Raw genomic sequence first — 21,308 nt, 5'->3', positions numbered from 1 at the left:
TTTTTAAAATGTCATATGCTTTTTCTTGGCAACCAAACAGACATATCAACAAGATATCTTCATGATGAAAGAAAGCCTTGGTGTTATCGTTGATATTAGCTTAAGTTTGATAAACAAGTTGCTGAACGTGTAAAAAAGGCAATTATGTAAGGGAATCCTTACATAATAAAACGAACCATCAAATTAATCAACAAAGAAATATTCTTAACCTAATACTAATAGAAGGGTTTAGTTCGAGTTCGACCATTACTAAAGGCGGCTGGAGCTATATCAAGCCCTAATCTTATAAAACAAGTTAGAATGCTGGAAGGGGAAAAAAGGTGTTGCCACAAAGCTATGAAGTAAAAGCAAGGACAATTCATACGGCATTCGACTAAGAGCATTAGACTTACCTTCACTTGAGTACAGAAAAAATGCGGAGATATGATATTAACGTTTAAGCTCTTAAATGTTTTTTTGTGGATACTGATCAATCCCTGCTCTTCGAGTTGAAGCGGAATAACACAAGAGGACAAATTTGCAGAACATTTTTCACACAAAGAGTTGTTAATGACTGGAACTATTAAACGAATGAAGTCATCAATTCTTCGACAGTGCAACAATTCGAACAAACATACGATCGGCTAAAATATGCGGAAAAATTTAAATACACTTAGATACAGCCTAACAGATCATTACAGGGATTTATAGGTCCCCCTGACCTTTCTACTACCTCAACTCTTTATATTATTATATTAGGTCTTCAAACAATTAAAGTTGCCCAAAAAATCTAAGAAAATATTACGATGTAAACCTTCAATATAGAAAATAGCAGATAAAGCAAGCTTTTGTAAAGCAGAAATACAGTTTTGCAAAGGGCAAAGTTACTGAATTGCCATCACGTTTTAGCAAGCCTGGGAAAAGAAACTGGGCGTATCAATGATTGGCAGAGCCATCACCTCTATATAGGGATTATTCATAAGATATTCATTTCTTCGAAAATAATGGTTAAAAGGTGAAAAGAAAGCACTTTAAAAATATCCGTTTCCTAGCGACAAGCTGCTACAACTCTATTGCCAGAGTTTTCCAATGGAAAGGATACCCTGTTCCCCATACGCTGTTCCCCATGATCTCCAGTTGCTAAACCTGTTTCTATTCAATTTTCTAACTAAACCGCATTGCTGAAAACAGTTTGCAACAATGAAGTTAAAATCTAGCTGTTAATTTGATTGGTTGCAAGTTGCAAGTTTGCAAGTTGAGTACCATCAAAAAACTAAGACCAAGAATGTTTTTGCATCTTGGAATGATCTCAAGCTGAATAATCTCTTGTAGATAAACTAGATTGAAACGTTGTCATTTTGACTAAATTGTTGCTTACCTTATGTTTCCCTTGTTTGTAGCAAATTTCATGTGCTTGCAGATCATATCGAACATCCCACGTGCAGTTGTGACGTCACGAGCATCAAATACCTTTGATTGAAATTTGAGATCTATCATTTTATAAAAAACGGCACCACCAGATCTTTGAAATTTGAAATTTATTTTGAAAGCTGTGTTTAAATGTATACATTTCAGTTACATAAAAGTTTTTTTAAACTGCTGATGAAATACTGACATTGATTCAACTGTTCTACGATTTGATTGGTTTAGATAAAGCTTCTTGTACGTTGATTGGTTTAAACCAAGCTCCACATTTCTTAAAGCATATTTTTTTCTACGGACCTCAGGCCAACGTCATTATATCATCTACTAAAGCAGCTGCGAAAAAAAAGATTGAAGAAGAAAAAGAGAAGCAAACTAAAAAATGGCGCGAAATGCTAAACAATCATAAAATTGATATATTTTCTAAGATATTTTCATATTTTACAGATTCAATATAGCCCTTTTCCAGTAATAGGTGCATTACTTAGAACCATTTTGTGAGAACTTTCATTGATTCTCCTTGTTCAAGGCTTGGGTCATGAACAGAAAGATACCAAGAGGTACGAGAGAGAATGCGAGATATTAGCTTCTTTTCATTATTTGCAACAAAGTCTGAAGTAGGATTGACTTTAACTCAATCACATTGAAATTAATTAATACACACCCTGTCAAAGAAGATCATTAGTCAACGTCATGAGTTCGTATAATAGTTAAGACTCTGAATTTATTAGACGAAAGTTTTTACAATTTAAGGATCAATAACAAAATCTCAAGGACAAGGGATGTTTGGGCATGAAGTCCTCCCCACTTCTTTGATGATTAGATCGAAAATTTTTAGTTGGTCGCAAAATTTTGCCTTAATGTATGTAAAGTAGGGCACGGCTTTCTTCACTTTTGTGTTGTTAAATTTATTAGCAGTTTGAGTAAAACCCAATCCCTAGTTACGCAATCGAGGTATGCCATTGAAAATATACAGATACATACATACCTGCAACTTGTTCCATTGAATTCTACCAATACATCTGGCAGCATTGCGCCATGCATTTTTAGCGCCAAAAATCAGCTCTTTCAGTTCTAGCTCATAGGTACCACGCTCTTCAATCTCCTTCATTGCGGCAGATATGCGGCTGGCCTCATCAGCAGTATCATTTCTTAGAAAGATCAATTAAATGTATAAAGCAGTATATTGGGGTTACTATACGGTTTGTCGCTGAACCTCCTTTTATAAACTATAAGAGAACAAACAAGATAGCGTCGTGACACTGCAAACTACTCTGACGATTTTCAAAGAATGACAACTGTAATCCAACGTTTTATTCAAATCATTAAAGGCTATATAAACGTTTGCTGTTAGCGTGATTTATGTATTGCGATAGTTCATGAGTGCTATGTTTAGAATAAACGAAATAACGAAGTGTCTTCATGTTTTCGAGCCTGCGTTGCATGAGGTAGACTTTGCCAGGTAGTTATATTAACAAGTTTCAGGGCCGGATTTAGCAGTATCATTTGTAGAAAAATCAGTTAACTATAAAGCTGTATATGGGGGTATGTTTAGACTTTGATGTTGGAAGGGCCCAAAATATTTTTTACAATATATAGATATGACTATATCAAAAATAACGTACAGAGGTAATGCACACAAATGTAAAAAACCAACACAGTCATAGGAGAGAGGGTTAAGAGGCAACATGTGCAGATTTTAAGACTCAGTACGAACTGCAAACGTTTTGGGACCCTCTAGAATATTGAGGGGGCCCAGGCCCCTTCTCTCCTCTTTCTTCCTCTCTGAAGCAGTATATTGGAATTACCAAGTTCCAGGGCCGGATTAAGGACAAAGAGACCCTGAGCTAGTTCAGGGATGAGGCCCATGTACTTGGGCTCTGAAGATGATAGGTCTTGTAACCATATGTTTTCTGATAAACCATTACTGTCAATTTCAGCAAATTTAAAGCAGATCAGGGCTCAGATTCGGTGAATGACTTTTTTGAAATAATTAAACAGTCAAACAAACAGGAATGTCCGAGCATCTTTTAAGAAATTTTCACTACTGGGGAAAATTTGCCAAAAGGAAATAGCCCAAAGAGAAATAACCAAACAAAACACACGGGTATACGCTGCGGTGAGGCGTTTATTTGAAACAATAGAAAAGAAACAAGCACAGCTAGGGGAAAAAAATAAAAAACAGCGTAATGCCAACCTCAGCCAGTTTCCACTGGACGCTGTCACACAATCTAAAACCGTACACACAATCCAGCTACCCTGGGTACCAAAGCAACATAATTTCGAGCAATTGGTCCTACAATCAGCACATAAATAAAATCAGAAGCGAGAGCAGCCGGAGGAACATCTATCTGCAAAGATGGGTTAGCCCAGAGCCACTTTTCATTCTTCTCAGGAAGACACTCTTCCTCTTCCCACTCCTGTCTTCTATTTCTATGCTCGAATTTATGTGACTTTGATACCCAGGGTAGAATCCTCCAGTTTGCTATTTGACTAGTGTGGCTAAATAAAAGGAGCACATATCCATATAGATAAAATATATTATTTATAGGTGAAGCTATAGTAAAAATATATATAGAAATTATTTTGGTTGCACAAAACTAAAAAATGGCTTTGAAAAAGCAAACATTTTGCGTCATACTTGAGCTTTTCGTCTGACACTCTTTATACCCAGTTTTTACCTCAGGATTACATTGATAACATTTCTAATATGTTTTTAATATGTTTTCATTCTTAGTCATTTGTGATCAACTTTGGTTGCATTATGGAGGAATATCTTCGAAAATAGGACAGCTAATGGTAGCATAATAAATTCAGATTGAAAAATTTAAAGGTTGCATTACACTGTCATCTTCAGGTACAATTTGCTTTACATTTTTTCTGTGATGGCAAACAACGAGCAAATGTTCTAGTGTAAACCAAGTGCGGGATTTCAATTGGATCACTGATCCGATGATCATTGATCCGATGATCACTGATCCGATGATCACTGATCCGATGATCACTGATCCGATGATCACTGATCCGATGATCACTGATCCGATGATCACTGATCCGATGATCACTGATCCGATGATCACTGATCCGATGATCACTGATCCGATGATCACTGATCCGATGATCACTGATCCGATGATCACTGATCCAATGATCACTGATCCGATGATCCAATCACTGTTCAGCCTTTCCTTCAAGTTTTTCAAAAGGGCCGATTATTTCCCGTTTGGCGCACTTTTGTTACAGTGTTTTTATCTCATGATCTCGCGCATTTTCTTTCAAATTGCTGCAAATGTTTCTGTATTCATCTTCATGAACCATGGTTTAAGGCACACCATTAAAGAATAACAGCTGCGGCCTTTTCTTATCATCGTTACTCGAAACGTTATCTATTTTGGCGTCAAAACTCTCTTGAACAGGAATGGCCTAGTTTTCGGGTGTTGTTTTTGCAAGCTGAACAAGGTGCCACCTTCGGCCTCTTTGAAAAACTTAAAGGAAGGGTTGAACAATTTGATCTGCGATCAAATTGAAATTCCGCAAGATAGAAGAAGAAAGGTTTTAAACGAACAATTACGAGCCGCTACAAGCATTTCAACGCGATTACACATGATATTCTCTCGTTGTTTGTCATCACAGAAGACATGTGAAGCAAATTGTACCTGAAGATGATAGTGTAATGCGGCCTTAAAAGAGGATTCGGGGAGTTATATAAGTGAAGCACAACCCCCCAACCTTTTTTCCAACCAATTCTCTCCAAAATAAGTCTCTGGTACCCAGTATCTATGTGTTTACCCTTATAATTTTGAGGCAAGAAAGTTCATTTTTTCCCTTGAGGGAATATAGTGATGGGACTTTAAAGGCCCTTGCGCAACTAGCATTCATTGCGGTAGCTGTTTTCTTACGCGAGGAGAAATAGATTGTATTTGGTATTTTAGTGAGTGCGATATTAAGCCGGCTTTGAAAATATATTAACATGCAGGTTGCGCAAAAGCCTTTAAGATTTTCTGGAAGAGACATGGGAAATCCTTAAGGTTTTCATTGAATTCTGCAATTCTTCATTATCAACATCCATAGAACATACAATTTTCAAGATAGTCAAGCCTCCTTTCCCTATCACCCTACTCTTAACGCTCATTATTATCAATCCCGTCAGTTAAACAGTCATCATCGCATTGCAATGCTCTGGCGACTGCGAAGCTAAGGTGCAAATATAGTTCTAATACAAGATGGAAATTTCACTTACTTTTTAATTGACTTGAAGTAATCTTTTAGCAACTGTACTGCCTCTTTTGCTACTTCCTCTTTGGGGCGCATTTTTCCATATGGACGAAGTGTTGGTTGCATCATAGATCCAAGACATGATTTCTTTGTGCAGTGAACCCCCTGTGTACACGTGGAGAAAGATAGTGTTGTTTATAGATATCAAAAATGAAAAAGTAAATTGAAGTTGTTAATAACCAGTCAAATAAACAAGTTCTATAATACCTTACCTATGGCAAGTAAGGCTAAAAGAGGCTTTCGCTGATGTCAAGATGCCAATAATTATTAAAAAAGTGTTTGGTGTGCAGTGGCGTAATGTAACAGTTCGTGGCCCTTAAAATGCTTTGTTCGGGGCCCTTGCGCAATGATATATTTACAAAATCCGGGCAAAAATAAGAAAAAACCAGCAAAAAAGTACTTGATGTGATCAAGCCGCAGGAATTTCAATTTCTGATAAGTACTGCAAAGAAGCCTTGAGAGACACAATTTTACGATTGAATAGAGTGAACTACGCCGATCAGTTTGATGAAGTACTTGAAAGGAAGTTTAAGAACTCAAAATCATAAAAAAATTTAACGGAGATTAGAGAACTGGACGTTAAAATACAAACAGAGATGTGAAATTTGAAGCTAAATCGGAATCTGGTAGAAGAAATAAAACAAAGAAGGGCTTACGCAGCTAAAATACAGAAGCTGAAAGGAAATTCGGTGCCAAGAAAAGGGTAGCTGGGTATGGGGGTTCGGTGGAAATTCAAAGGGAAACTTTTACACCCCTCCAGAAGGATAAATTGAAGAGATTTCATGATGATGTAGATTCTCACTTTAAAGCATTGTTGGTTTTAGGAGTCGCATGAGAGCATTGTTCAGTAGCTGTTGTTCCAGAACTTATGAGTAAAATGCCCAGAGATGTAGCAATCAATATTCGACGCTCGAAGGATGTAAATCATGAATGGATATGGATGATAGGAGAGTTTCTTGAAAAAATGTGGCAAGAATTTGTAATCGCAAGTGGGTCACGTGATCAGCCAGCCAAGCATTGGAAGGAAAAGGGAAGGCAGAGTGTTGTTAGTTGGTAGTACTTCATGTGTTTACTGTCTAGGAGAACATCAAAGCATATGATCAAAGTGAAGAGTGCAACCAAGTCGAGGATCCGGACAAAAGAAGGAATATTTTTCAGAAATACAATAGATTCTTCAAACAAACATAATTAATCCATTCAATAGTCACGTCTTCTGTGAATAGCATATACTATTGGCAACAGAAGGAAATTATTGCTCGAGGAAAAAGTATTATTCACATACAGCAACAACCCTATTGAGACAAGAGCTATTTTCGTGTGGGAAAAGACCTTGATTGTAATTCAGTCATCCTTCTAGAAAAGTATACCCAAACTTAATTGTTTGTTGACCCTCGATACTTGGGAAATTCCTAACAGAATAAATTCAATTAGTAGTCAAAGAAGCTGTGATTGGCAATTGATAATTACGAGAAAGAGCATGGATTACGATAATTAGGAGAACGGCGGAACAAAGAGCATGTAGAGCTCTAATCGAGATTTTCGAACCCGGGAAAGAAACCGTAAATATCGAAGAAAGGGAAGCGAAAAAAGGGAAAAGAGACCCCATCAACACAAGTTTGAGGATCCAGGACGAAGTGGAGAAAAGAATTTTGAGAATCGGTCGAGCGGTTTTGGCTGGTAAGCGTCTTCACCGCTGGGCGGTGCGGATCCTTTGTCTCGGTTCATTTGCATATCTGAATTTTTGTTATGGTAATCGCGAAAGAACTCGCACGGTTGGGGAATTTCAAACACAATAAAGGCCCTATAACACTATCACATTCAGGTACAATTAGCTTAACATGTTTTCTGTGATCGCAGAAAACGAGAGAATGTGATAGTGTATGTCACCGCCCCAAGCTGCTTGTATTTGCTTGTTGAGTGGAAATTCAATCCATCTTGAGAAATTACAATCCATCTTGAGGGAAAAACTTTTGATCGCTGTTCAAAAAGATTTCCATCATCTTCAAGTTTTTCAAAGGAGCCGACAATTAACATAAAATATTGCTCACGTAACGAACATTTTGGCGCGCAAGTTTGTTTTGAGTAGGATTTGAAAATGGAGGATTCCGAAGACGATTATTAAGAAAGAAGAAGGAAGGCTGCAGCGGCATTGATAATTTATTCTTTGGTCAAAAAGAAGCCTAAAAGAAAAAGGATAAGTTGCTGGGTAAAGCCTTGGCTGAAAGCAAGGGTGGCTAGTGGAAAAGGCATCTATGGAAGTTTGATAAATGAGCTGAGATTAAACGACAAACGATTTATGCGCATGAACACGGAAACTTTCGAGGTAGGTATTCTTTATATATAATGGATTTGGTAAAGCTGCTATAACCAAAAATATCCTATTCCCTTCAATATTGTTGATGAAGTAATTCTAAACATCTATCGGGCCTAGAATGTGAAAGGTAAGCCAGAGCCGTAGCTACAGTGGGGGTCTGATATCCCACCAGGAAAGAAATTTTGTTTCGAAAACAAACAATTTTTGGTCACTTAAGGGTGTTTTGTCGGCAAAATTTGCCACCTCGACGGCATTTAAAGCATCGACCGCCCAGTTTTTCGAAAAATTTGGCCTGACACCCCCACCCCCACAGGGCAGCTAGTGACGGCCCTGAGGTGAAATAACATTTCAAGGAACTAATTTTTGTATTATTTATTGCATCAGGAACATTATTATTTATTGCTCTCCAAAGTTAGACATGACATTGAAGAACAAACCACCCATTTAAGAACGCCAATTAGTACCGAAGAGAAACTGGCAGTAACCCTACGATTTCTTGGAACTGGAGAAATCTTTGAGAGTCTCCAATATCAATTCCGGATACATCAGACTAGCATCACAAAATTCGTTCCTCTTGTATGTGACGCAATATACAACAACCTGAAAGTAGAGTACTTCCATTTTCCAACATCGGAGGCTGAATGGATCAAGCTAGCTCAAGGTGCAGAGGAAAAATGGCAATTTCCAAATGCATTTGGTGCTGCAGATGGTAAGCACATCTCCATATATCACCCTGTGAACTCTGGGGCAAACTTTTATACTTACAAGGGCTTCTACAGCATTGTGTTATTTGCCCTTGTTGATTTTGATTACAATTTTATATTTGCTGATGTTGGATGTCAAGGGAGGATCAGTGATGGTGTCTATCGAAATTCAGCAATTTGCCGTTTATTAGCAGATAATAGTTTAAATCTACCATCACCAAGGCCACTGCCTTCGTCAGGGGACCCTGCTTGGCAACCATTTGAGTCAAATGAAGCAGTCCCTTTTGTTTTTGTTGGAGATAATGCATTTCCTCTGACAAACCATTGCTTGAAGCCATACCCAGACCATGGATGCACAGACAAGAAAAGGATTTTCAATTATAGACTTTCTCGTTTTAGAAGGGTAACCGAGAATGCTTTTAGAATTCTTACCAGTGTTTTTAAAATTTTTTCTACGAAGATAAATCTTCAGCCAGACAAAGCTACCTCAGTTGTATTAATTCTAGGTCAAGCCACAATTCGACCAGACTACTTCCGTCCATTCAAAAGGACTGTGTCCTGTCACACAAAAAAAGTTCCGTTGTTTATGAATTTACGTGTCAGTGTGATTCTGGCTACGAAGGACGCACCACCCATAGATTGGAGGATAGAATAAAACAACATGTTCCGTCTAATATTAGAAACAAAACCCATCTGCAAAGAGAACAGCTCGGTCTTGCAAATCTAAAATTACAACTAAAACCCGCGATTCTGCTATCGGGCAGCATTTACTAGAAAACCCAGATTGTGCAAAATCAAGAAACTACAATGGCAACATGTTTCGGATTATTGGTAAAGCCCGAACGTCGTTCCACCTAGCAGTTTTGGAATCTATCTACATAAGCACGAAAAAACCGCTACTGTGTAGACAAAAGGAGTTCGTTTTCACCTTAGGACTCCATTGGTAACATTCTCAATAGGCAAGCGGCACTGATTGGTCAACCTATACAGTCATGTGCTCGTGTTTTCTGAATGGCCTATTTCGATCCACAACTGGGTATATATATTTCCTAGCGTAGAGTTTTTGATCTATGTTCTGACGTTTTAAACTCTGAAGAGTGTCAGACGAAAAGCTTTAGTTTACTAAATGTTTGCTTTTTTCAAAGCTATTTTAATTTAATTAATGTCTTTTAAAAAATAAAATCAAAATTTTAAAACACTTTGTTCTTGGATTAAAATAGTTATGTTGAAAATAAATAGATATTGTCAGTTAAATACCAATGTTAATGTCACCAATTTCTAACAATCAAAACAACAATGTTGTTCATAGTTCTGTAAGTTCATGACTAAAGCCAGAACTTCTTGAAGAACGTGACTCTGTCTGGGATAAACTTGCACTTGGTCTGTTGCGTGGCATGAAGTGGTGGCCAAACATCTGGTTATCAAAGCTAGATTGAATTCCTTGAAAAGAGTTATCGAAGTTACCAGCCTGATTTTGGTCAAATCTACTCTGTAGTGGTACTCTATATTTAACTTCAAAAATCATTCTTTGAATATCCATTTTCAAGAAATCTTTTGTTTCCCCTTCAGGGATTTTTTTCAGCAAATCTGCAATCATTTCTGCAAAAATATCATCATCTGACTTTAGAGATACTTTTGGCTTTGGGGGTGCATTCAATTCTTGTATAGCAGACTCAAGCAATTTGTTTGTCTCTGCTGCTTCTATTTGTTTTGATGATTTGAAAGATGGCTTGTTTTCTGTTTTGTATGCTGAGAAAGAGGCTGATGACACATCATCAGCTACTACTTCAGGTAAGGCAGCTCTGCTTGCCACATTTGATACTGTTGGGAGTGGTGTCACATTGTCAGATAGAAATAATAAGCTTTCATAAAACTGCCATTTTGACCGGTAAACTTCAGCTCCACCTGCACCACTAACTTTTGAGTGTTCAATTTTATTTCTCTCCCCAAAAAAGTATGATCGAAGGGCATTGATCTTTTTTTAGACATCATCAACAGATGGAACTTGCCCAACCTATAAACATAACAGTAGATGCAGGGAAATATGTTAGTTTAAAAAGAAAAAAGGTTTGGTTAAAAGGGTGAGTTGGGAGATGTCATTTATAACGCAGGGTAGGGGGCAAGGGAAAATTATGCATCAAATTCTATTTTCCAGGTGATAGATTTCCAATGCGTTTACATGGTGAATTGCCTTTTTGCTACTCTTTCTTCCACAAGATCACTGGCAATTTTAACATAATTTTTAATATTCTGCATCAAAATTTTTCGGGGGTCATGAATATATTACGGAAACATAAGGGGGTTTCATATTTCTGATATAATGATAATGATGGACCAACGAAAATAATTTCTAATAAAAAATTTCCTCTAGCCCCCTACCCTTCTTGAGAAAGACATTACCTCAGTATCTTCTGCCAGACTGCCCACTATTGCACTCAAGCAATTTTTTCTTTTCTCCTTTACGTGGTATTGTGGATGACTTACGTTGTAAAGTAATGGCTGTTCTTGGCAAAGTAAAATTAACTTTTCTACGACATGATCTCTCCACTCAAACGTTTCTTTGGTGGGCCTTCTGTTGTTTCTTGCAACTGTGACGTCGCTGTTTATTCAACTTCTTCATCCAGAAGATCTGGATCTTCGTTTCTAAGAAAAACAAACAAGGTTACTTGTCCGGTACGTTCATATTGTGAAATGAATCGAAATTGGCCTAACTGATCATATATCCTTTCGGAATTTCCACCATTTGAAATATTTATTTTCACAAATTTAACTGATATCTTACCTTTGCTGTTCCTGATGTCTTTGTGCCATCCACTGCTTAAATCTTGCAATTCCGATTCACCCATTTTTAACTACGATCTTTTGTCGACCTTCCAATCCAACAAGAAAGTTTTAACTTCTTTGCGCGCTAAAATGTTCGTTACGTGAGCAATATTTTATGTTAATTGTCGGCTCCTTTGAAAAACTTGAAGATGATGGAAATCTTTTTGAACAGCGATCAAAAGTTTTTCCCTCAAGATGGATTGTAATTTCTCAAGATGGATTAAATTTCCACTCAACAAGCAAATACAAGCAACTTGAAGCGGTGACTTACACTATCACATTCTCTCGTTTCCCGCGATCACAGAAAAAATGTTAAGCTAATTGTACCTGAATGTGATAGTGTAATAGGGCCTTAAGGTTTTTTCAAAATGTTATGTTAAAGTGTAGTCGCTTAGCGGTTGCATTGTTCATTTTATGATTAAAGCATTCAATTTTGTACAAGTACATAGTTTGACATGAAGAACAAGATAATAAAGCCCCAAAAACTATCTTTAGACTGGGGTAGCTGTTCCCAATCCTTTTTCTGGTCCTTCTATCTTGAAACCATGCAAGTTATAAACCCAAGCAAGTTTGTACTCTGGCGTTTCTGGCGTTTTTTGACATACTGAATAAGATAAGATAAAAACACAGTTCAGAAAAACCCCCAAAAGCATTTTTTAGATTGTGGTACAAACTGCCATCAGCGACCGCACTTGTGTTGCTCAGCATTTTAGTTTAATGGTTGCTACCAACAAAGTTATACATGATATATATATTTTGACGCTCATTTTGCTTGTTTTTCTACGTTCATGTTTTCTAATTAACGCAGTTTTTTCGGCATTATATCTTTTAATTCTAATAACCTCGCAGATATCAAATAGACCTTCCCGTATCAATTATTTGTCCCTTGAGCCATACCATCATGTTGCCCAATTATGTATTTAGACACTAACACGACAAAGACCTACCTCCGAGCGCTGATGAAGTGTATCAATAGTCTGCTTGTTTGTTATAAAGTTTTCCAGTTTGAAGTATTGCTTTTCTGTTGTCACAAAGGATCCCCTGGTGCCAAGATTTGAATAACTCGGGGTAACTCCATTTTGATTATGGTTTGTCTCTGTCTTTGTACCTGCTTTTCCATTAGAGAGTGATTCGTCTCTGGTGCCGTGGATTGTTTGCGGATCTTCCTCCGTCTGTTTGTTGTCCATCTTAGTTGCAGAGGATTTCGCGTTCCGATGCTTTTTCACGACTGCTTTGAAACTTATTGTCACCGTTCTTCCAACTGTCACCCTAGCAAGCTTATCAACTACCTGGTCATACGACAGGCCACCGGTCTCAATCACGTATCCAACTTCTATGCCTCTTGCCTCGGCTTCGCCTCCTTTTACAACATTCCATATCATTGGCGCTGAATTGCAGTTGCGGATAAGAAAACCCAGACCTCCAAGTTTTCGTTTAACCAATGATATTCGTTTTCTCACGGAATACTCCACAGACTCTGATCCCAGCATTCTAAGCTTTTTGCTTCTATCCATGGTATCTAGAAAGAAATTTAATTGATTTTAGGTTATCGTTTCCGTGGAAGCAAGATAAGATAAGAACTAGTTCTCTTATTTTATCTTGGTAGAAGGACATACCAGGGGCGGCGGACAGTGCTATAATTGCTATTACTGTAATAGCAATTTTTTCAAGGCCACTTCGTGTGCAATGTAAGAAAAATAAAACGAAACAAAAAATTTCAACCGCGGTTCTAGTTGTAATTACCTCATTCAATCAAACTAAAGTAGCCGCAGCAGCACGATTGTCATTCATCACAGCCACACAGGAATTAAATTAATCTGCCCTGAGAAAAAAGAAGATTGCCTTTGCAAATCTGTCTGTCTTTCCTTCATGTTGGAAAATGTCCTACAATAGTTTCATTTGATGTCGTATTTGTCGGTTTTGGGCTGCCAAATAGCAGAGGCGTAAAGGAGCAGTGTAGGGCCCTTAGTGAAAGACGTGTTTTGGGGCCCTGAAGTATTCAGTTGTAGAATGGGGTCTTAATCCAGATCTGCTTTGATTCTTGTTTTCATTCAGCATTGTAATGAAAATGTATTAATAACAGTGCAACAGAATGTCCGCAGAGCAGAACATATTGTTAAACCACAACTCACTGAATGTATAACTTTGGTGATCATTTGGTACTTTTGTAGGGCATCTAAGGACACTGAATAAAATATTTATCTTTGTTTTGTTCAACTTATTCTTAAACGTATATGTACCAAAACTAATAGTCCAAGTCTCGGAGGTTACAACCAGAATGGGCCCAAAGACATGCCCGGGAGACACACTGTGCTAGAAGGATTTGTGAATTTTGAATTTCGGGACATCTTTTTTGGCTCTGCTGAGCGCCTAGAGCCCTAATGACCAGAAAACTCATTTGTTTGATTGATTCTTCATACTATAGTCATACTTTTACTCCCAGTCACTTGCAGTCTTAGGTGCATTGAATAGCAAGAAATAATGCTAAAATAAAGTTAATGCATAGCTAAAACTAAGTGAAATCAACTATTACGATGTTCTCAAGAAGAAATCAAAATAAGTACTACAGATTGACTGGAAATTGTGCATAACCATTAGCAACCAGCCTAGCCAAAATTGTGAAGGTTTTAATCATAAGAGTAAAGGCCACTGATAATTTAAAGCCTTGGGAACATTCTGGCAGATAACGAGAAGTTACGTTCACGTTACAAGCTCTTTCTGATGGTATTATTAGATTTGAAAAATTCGAAAGTCGAATTTTTTCTGACCGTGCATTTTTCAGGCTTCCCGAAACGTGACTTCCAGTCAATTCCCAGAATGCTCCCAAGACTTTTATCGATTTTGAAAAAACAATTGGAGTGGGCCAATTTCTCTTTACGGTTGCGTGTTCATGGCTTTTGGTAATATTTCCTTATAGTTTAATCTAACAAAGTTATTTCATTTTGCGTCAAATAACGTAAATTTTAATCACTTTTAACATTGTTTATTGGCACAATGCTGAATTCAAAGATATGTCAGAAACAACAGTTTCCAGATAAGAATAACTTGGCGGGAAACATTTCCCGATAAGTTAGCCCAAAATAAAAAAAATTGAAGAATGAGCTTTAACTTTTTTAATATTGCTATCAGCAAATCAATATTGTTGTTTACAAAACTGTAGTTTAATAGTCTTAGAAATAATTCATAGTATGTATGTGGAACAATCAATGTAGATAAAAACATTTTCATGATGTTATTTGATGTTGGTAATTTTCCTAAACGTGAAGTATGAAAAGCCTTTTAAACTCCTAAAAAGGTTGAAATATTTTTAAAAAAACCCAAGCATGATATGGAATCTTAACAACTTTACAGATTAATAGTCACTTGAGTCAGTGCTGTTATCAAATAGATAATTCTCACACAACATTTTAAAGAGGTATTCAGTTATGTTGATATTTTATATTTCATACAGGGAACCAAAGTTATTCATACTTCAAGACTGAAAAACCTAAATATTTATATTTTCATCCCGAAAATCTCAATTATATCATATTTCGAGGCACCTTATAGGGCCTCTTCAGACTTTCGAAAAACCTTTTTTAGGATTCTTTATCTATTTTGAAAATTTTGGACGAGTAACTTTCTCAAGCAGCATTTTCGTAACGGTTGTTTTTTTGCCAGTGAGAAAATCGAAATCAATCGGATCTGCCCAGCTCTCTTCCACCAACCCCCCGCCCCCCCAGCCCCCCCCCCACCCTCAAGGTTTTTCAACGGACTTCGGGAAATTAGAAAGTCGACTTCTGGGAAAACTGGGCTGACACCCCAGTCCACCCCGTGGCGACGCCACTGACTACATTAGCGTAATCAGGACTCGGTAGTGCGAAATCGAAATGTTTTGTAGAAAAACCTTGCACTGATTCAAATATAAGGAAGTTATTTACCTTGAAAAACTCAAAAATACTGATAATGGTTCCATTGGGAAAAGAGCATTGATATGGAGCGTCGTTTGCGGGCCACGTGTCTATATTACAATTTCCCCACCTTTTATTCTACGGCATTTACATCTTCAGCCTAACATTTTGTGTGGTTTTCAAATTGCCAGTTTCTTCTCTGTCGTGATTTGGAAACGATTTTCCAGACGCTGTGGAGGACAACAGCAGTCAATCCTAGAACTCGGAAATAAACGTTTTGTGCCTCGGAAGTGAATTGAAACAATGAAATTTTTGTTTCGAACACTGATGGAACTCATTCAAAACAGCATCTCGGAAATGATACCATATTTGTAAGAGAGCTGTACAATAGCCAATAGTTGATTGGCTACCTATTGTTTCTGTTCTATTGTGGAACTGCAAAACATTGAATTCGAAATTGCGGCTTCAGATGTCTGATTTTCGCGACCTCGCAGAATTCTAGCAGATTATTAAGTATTTGAGATAAAACCAGGAGATATCGTTAATTTTCCAGGAGTTTTAACTACCTTTGCTTTAAATTGCAGTCTTTAATTGCACGGAAAACCTATGCGCAGACGGAACACCATATTTTGATGAATAGGCGGGTGTCTATGGAGGCAAAACAACAAAATGCGAGCAAAACAAAAGGGAAAAACTTTGCTGTGGCATCCAAAACAAACAAAAGGGTATTGAGAAAGGGGCACTGTTTTTTGTCTGCACTGTTGCAAAAATTTCACAGAGGCACTGTTTTTTGTCTGGAAGAAAACTAGATTCTAGATTTAGTGAGCAGATAGTGCCTACCCCTCCCCCTCTCAATGGTACCAAAATGCATAAAAATGAATAATAATGTTGTCTTATGCACAATTATCAATGCAATATGATATCTGAAAGTCCCTATCCTTGGCCTGGAACTCAGTCAGGTTCTTCGTTGGATCTGCCCCAGTCGTTATTCGTGATTTCTGGAAACCGAAATTGTGCCACCCACGTATGGTGGCCCAGCATTCTCATTCAAAAAACAGAAACATATTTTATGAAATATAAAAAAATCACAGATATTTTTGGTAAATTTGACATTAAATTCAAATTATTTTCTTGAAGTTTAAAATAGCATGTCAAAAAGCAGAATAAACATAATAAAAAATTAAAGAAACATTTCCATTTCCAAGTTTCAAATAGAATTGTTTCTTTTTATTTCTGAAAATCACATTGAAAGTTGTCAAAAGAAACATTTTCGTTTTCATTTTCAAAATGAAATGTCACGATCGGCCTAGCGTTCTCATAGACCACAATGCTTTGTAAGAATAAGCGCCTCATTTCCATGCAGCTTTTCGCGCCCTTTTTGATTTTCTAAATAAATTACCTTTCGCTTATGTAGCCAAGAAAGAGAGATTTTGCTCCGTATGGCTGCAGAATATAAAAGAAATAACGAATGGACAGAGGATAACGAACTCCAAAAATTTATACGCTGTATGGTTGCCAGAAACTTGCGAAGAGCTGAAATTCTTGACTTTCTGCAAAAGGATTTTTCTCAGTACGCTTGGAGCCCTGGTACATCAAGTAGGCGCATGAAACATTTTGGAATAAAATTCGTCGACTACGATACAACTGTAAATCAAGTGGGTGAGGCATTTAATGCAGAAAAAGATGGTATCAGTTATTAGGCTACCGTGCTATGCACAAGAGAATCAGAGAGCAGTATGGCCTTCAGGTTCCAGAGGACTCGTTTACGATGTAATGACCCTTGATGACAATGAAGGACTAGTTCAACGGAGAACGATTAGGAAAAAAGGGGTAAAGTTGGAACATTCACGTCCTTGGTGCGAGGTTAACTTGTTATTGAATTCATAGGGCTGGCGAAATAGAGGACCATGTCCTCATTTTTTACAAAGCTCTAAAGAACTTTTCGGTTAAAAATAAAAAATATGAGTGTACACTCTTTTTTATAAGAAATTAGGATATTTTTCACTACTGAAAGTTTCTTTATTTTTGGCTAATTAGGGTAGAGTTTGGGAATTAAGTAGTTTGGGAGGGAAGGCAATTAGATCCACTATTATTGGACCTGAATAGATACCCAGTACCCTTACTACCCAAGCTTAACCCTTGCCCTAATCCTACCCCACAGCCTGCACCTAACCGAACCTTACCCCACCCCGAGTGCACTTCCTACATCTAGGTGCAGAGGTCTTCTGGTGCAATGTCTGGCGTAGACTTTAGATAGAATGCATCCTGGCAGAAATTATGGAGGGCTTAGAGGGCTGAAGCCCCCTAAATTAAAACCTGAAATTTTTGTTTCAACTCTAACACCCTTACTTAATTTATAAAGCCCCGACAGTGAACCCAATCCAAGTAAAGTGAACAAGCTTGAACCGCAAACCTCAAACTAATTGATATTAGATTTATTAAAAAAAGAAGAAAAAATATTTATCTTTCCGATGTGGTATCTGTTGAATATTTGTGCACAAGGGACCTTTGTTTGAGACAAGCACGTCACACGTACTGACAGGGAGGTCAAAATGAGCAGCACAAGCACTCTTCAAGTTAGGTAGAGCTATTTCGTCAAACTCAAATGATACAAATTTGCGTGGCTGAATCGGACGATAGGTTTGCTTGCTGTCGGGTTCTGAAGGACGACAATGTGTGGGGCAGATCCGAGTTTTTTATTTTTATTTGATGCCTCGTTTTGTTTTGTTCTTTTGTTACTCATTACCTTATAAAGTTTTTCCCAAGTATCATGCCTCTTCATGATTAATTCAAATTAAATAGGCTACCACGAGGTATGCGTTCTTCGCTGTTAAGTGGCAAGGCGAAGCAAAAAGGACCACTGATCTAAAAAAAGACTTTTTTTAGATCAGTGAAAAAGGGCGCGAAAAGCTGCATGGAAATGAGGCGCTTATTCTTGCAAAGCATTGTGGTCTATGAGAACGCTGGGCCGATCGTGACATTTCATTTTGAAAATGAAAACGAAAATGTTTCTTTTGACAACTTTCAATGTGATTTTCAGAAACAAAAAGAAACAATTCTATTTGAAACTTGGAAATGGAAATGTTTCTTTAATTTTTTATTATGTTTATTCTGCTTTTTGACATGCTATTTTAAACTTCAAGAAAATAATTTGAATTTAATGTCAAATTTACCACAAATATCTGTGATTTTTTTATATTTCATAAAATATGTTTCTGTTTTTTGAATGAGAATGCTGGGCCACCATACCCACGAAAGCATCAACTGTCATTCTGAAACTGGACAAAATATATTCGGTACACGGCCTGTCACGTGAAATAAAGACAGGCAACGGTGAAAGAAGGGTTAACACAATATGCAAAAATGTTCGCTATTAACCATAAATCAGTGATACCTATACGGGCGCATGCAAATGGAGAAGTCGAACGCTTCAATCAGCCTCTCATCAAGGCCATACAAAGCGCAGTGGCAGAAGGAAAGGAGTGGCAGCAAGAACTGAACCGTTTCTTCCAGTATCGTTAATACACCCCACAGCACAGCACAACGAAAATTGCACCATCAGAGTTGTTATTCAACAGGAAAGTGCAGGGAAAAATCCCTTCTTTAGAGAACCATCGCGTAATAAACCGACACAAAGAAGCTAGAATAAACGAGAATGCAGGCGTTCATACCAAGAAAGGTATGCAAACAAACGTAGAAAACGACACGATTCGGTAAAACGCCATACAAAGTCGTAAACCGTAAAGGTACGCAGATAACGTCAGAAGACAGTAATCAGCGCAGTTTCACTCGCAACGTAACGTTATAATTAAAATCAGAAACATGGACAGATGTCGTATCTCGAAGATGACAATCTATCAAATCGAGACACATACGCTTTTGAACAAGAGGTTACTAGACCTGCTGAAAGACTAGTCAGAAAACGCTATGCACCAGTACGATCTTCTGTTTCGATTTATAAAGTCCACCACCTGCTATAGCTACCCTCTAGCCACGTCCTAGCCACGTCCTAGCCACGCCGTAGCCACGTCCTAGCCACGCCCTAGCCACGCCCTATCCATGGTGATTGTCTCAAAATTTGGAGGTAGGTTTTGACAGGGAAAGCTTTTGACCGGAGGAAGGTTAAGTACTTTTCTGGACTCTGAGTAGATTATGTGTTCTTCAACCGTTATGATTATATAAGATATGAATGGGTTCATCAACAGTATATCTTTTAATGTCTACAGCCATTGGCACACCCGAAATGTTGTGCTGTTGAAATGACACTCAGTCCCCGTTAGAAAGATGGCTAAAACTTTTAAAATACATCTGAAGACACTGAAAATAGTGCATGTTAATCGTTTGACTTTTTCATTTTCATTATCTGCTAACAGCAAAGGATATCACTTGCTGGGTCAGTGTCAAATTATAGACTAAACATCAGCAAAACTTACTCATATAATGATAAGAAAGACTGCAATCCAAATGATCTAAGAATGAGATTTTCAAGATGTCAGATTTTATTCTTAAAATATCTCTCGTTTTACTTTTTGCCAGTAAAAATGCTCGCTTAGATTACAAAAACTTGTCTTCTTGAAAAACTATGGCTCATTTGCACAAATATGCAATTATCATAATTATCCTGTCAAGATGAATGAAGGGCAGCTTATCAAAGCACAGGATTTTCACAGCCATGACCTTAAAATACTCAGCAAAACTGAATTTTACCTTATCGTTTGCTATGTAGGAATCATCTTCAAAGCATAACAGTGAATACTCTGAGGTTGGATAGGTCTGTGAACCTGTGACTAAAGAGCAAGGGACAAATTTCCCGTGGCCACGGTGCTTGCTGACCGATTCTTCCCTGCAAATAATTATCACACCCTTCAACCACACCCATCTGATCAATGAACCTGTGGCCTCCACAAAACTTTAACATATTTCTTCTTTCTGATCTATGGAGGCGTAATGTCACATAAATTTACATCTCATATGGGGCTTCCACCAATGCTTGTGTTTTTCATTAAAATGTGCTGCAACCAAAATTGTATATCTCCTATCTTGAATGAGAAAGATGATGTATTATATGAAATTACATACATACTTGTGTGATTCAGCAGAATTTTATTTCTTATAACAGCTGCTGTTCCGTTTGTTATAATTCTCACTTTAGAACATTCACTTTTGACAACATTTCACCAGTGTCGATTCCCTCAACTATATCAAATTCGTGCTGAATCAAAATCGATATTCCCAAATTGGACAAGACGGGTAGCAGTTGCAGACATCTGTTTCCAAGTAATCTTATGGCTGCAAACAACAAAATCTTGTTATATAAACAACAGCCCTGACACAATAAGTTTTCCTCCTTGACATGGCATTCAGTGTACAACACCTTGTATCGTCTACTAGACTGTGGAAAAATTACTTTTTCATCAGAATCAATCATTGCTTATTAAGATATTTATGAAAAAGACGAGTAAAATGTATTTATGTCTTTGAACAAGGACTGCTACTTTGGACTGCTATTGAAAATATAAAGCAAATATATCTCATGTTATATCAGCAAAAAGGAACGTGGCTTTTATTCGGCTGTAATAATTCTAAATGGTTCCTACTTCGTGGCTATCGATTTAAAGGCCATTTGACAATGCTTGCTTGCAAAAAATTCGTTTGCAATAAGTTATTGCGTTAAACTATGAGCACAAAGACCAAAAGTTGACCAACTGTTGACAAACATAAACCAATAGAAAAGTAGCAGAAGCCTGATTGGCTACATTGTGAAGAATTAAAGTTGTCTGTATCTGAGTGGAATTAAAGAGTCGAAGGATGGATGACCTTACCATAATAATAACTGCAAAGTTTTGTTATTGCATGTTTAGGCCCTTTGTGGGTTGTCCAATAGATGATGCCTTGGTTTTG

At 37.4% G+C, this 21,308-nt stretch overlaps 2 protein-coding genes across 3 annotated transcripts in view; both read right to left on the bottom strand.

Moving 5' to 3' along the window:
* The window catches only part of LOC135683007 (nitric oxide synthase-like protein), a 45,806-nt gene extending 25,128 nt beyond the window's left edge, over positions 1–20,678 (bottom strand). Inside the window, exons 1-5 of one of the 2 annotated variants that reach the window (XM_065198131.2) lie at positions 20,491–20,678; positions 12,465–13,036; positions 5,642–5,781; positions 2,390–2,552; positions 1,358–1,449 (exon numbers count right to left, since the gene is read on the bottom strand). In XM_065198131.2, coding sequence (XP_065054203.2) covers positions 1,358–1,449; positions 2,390–2,552; positions 5,642–5,781; positions 12,465–13,031 — 962 coding nt within the window. In that variant the 5' untranslated portion in view covers positions 13,032–13,036; positions 20,491–20,678. Of the gene's footprint in view, positions 1–1,357; positions 1,450–2,389; positions 2,553–5,641; positions 5,782–12,464; positions 13,282–20,490 lie in introns of those variants that run through there. The other variant, XM_089109356.1, reaches the window with a different exon arrangement.
* On the bottom strand, positions 9,998–11,540 carry LOC148959949 (uncharacterized). The gene is made up of 2 exons (XM_089109258.1): positions 11,361–11,540; positions 9,998–10,669 (listed from the first exon to the last, which is right to left on the bottom strand). Exons 1-2 carry the CDS (start codon positions 11,538–11,540, stop codon positions 9,998–10,000), a joined length of 852 nt encoding a protein of 283 aa, XP_088965384.1.
* Positions 20,679–21,308: the final 630 nt, after the last annotated feature.

Source organism: Rhopilema esculentum, chromosome 7 (genome assembly GCF_057945365.1).
Source record: "Rhopilema esculentum isolate cy_ngs chromosome 7, ASM5794536v1, whole genome shotgun sequence".
NCBI classification, from domain to species: domain Eukaryota; kingdom Metazoa; phylum Cnidaria; class Scyphozoa; order Rhizostomeae; family Rhizostomatidae; genus Rhopilema; species Rhopilema esculentum.
The sequence above is the reverse complement of the archived record's forward strand: the minus strand, read 5'-3'. Positions and strand labels throughout refer to the sequence as shown.

Excerpts from the sequence above, each read along its gene's own strand:
- LOC148959949 (XM_089109258.1), bottom strand. The coding sequence starts at position 11,540 with ATGGGTGAATCGGAATTGCAAGATTTAAGCAGTGGATGGCACAAAGAC. Across the intron at positions 10,670-11,360 it reads AATATGAACGTACCGGACAA|ATCAATGCCCTTCGATCATA; the intron begins GTAACCTTGTTT and ends GTCTAAAAAAAG.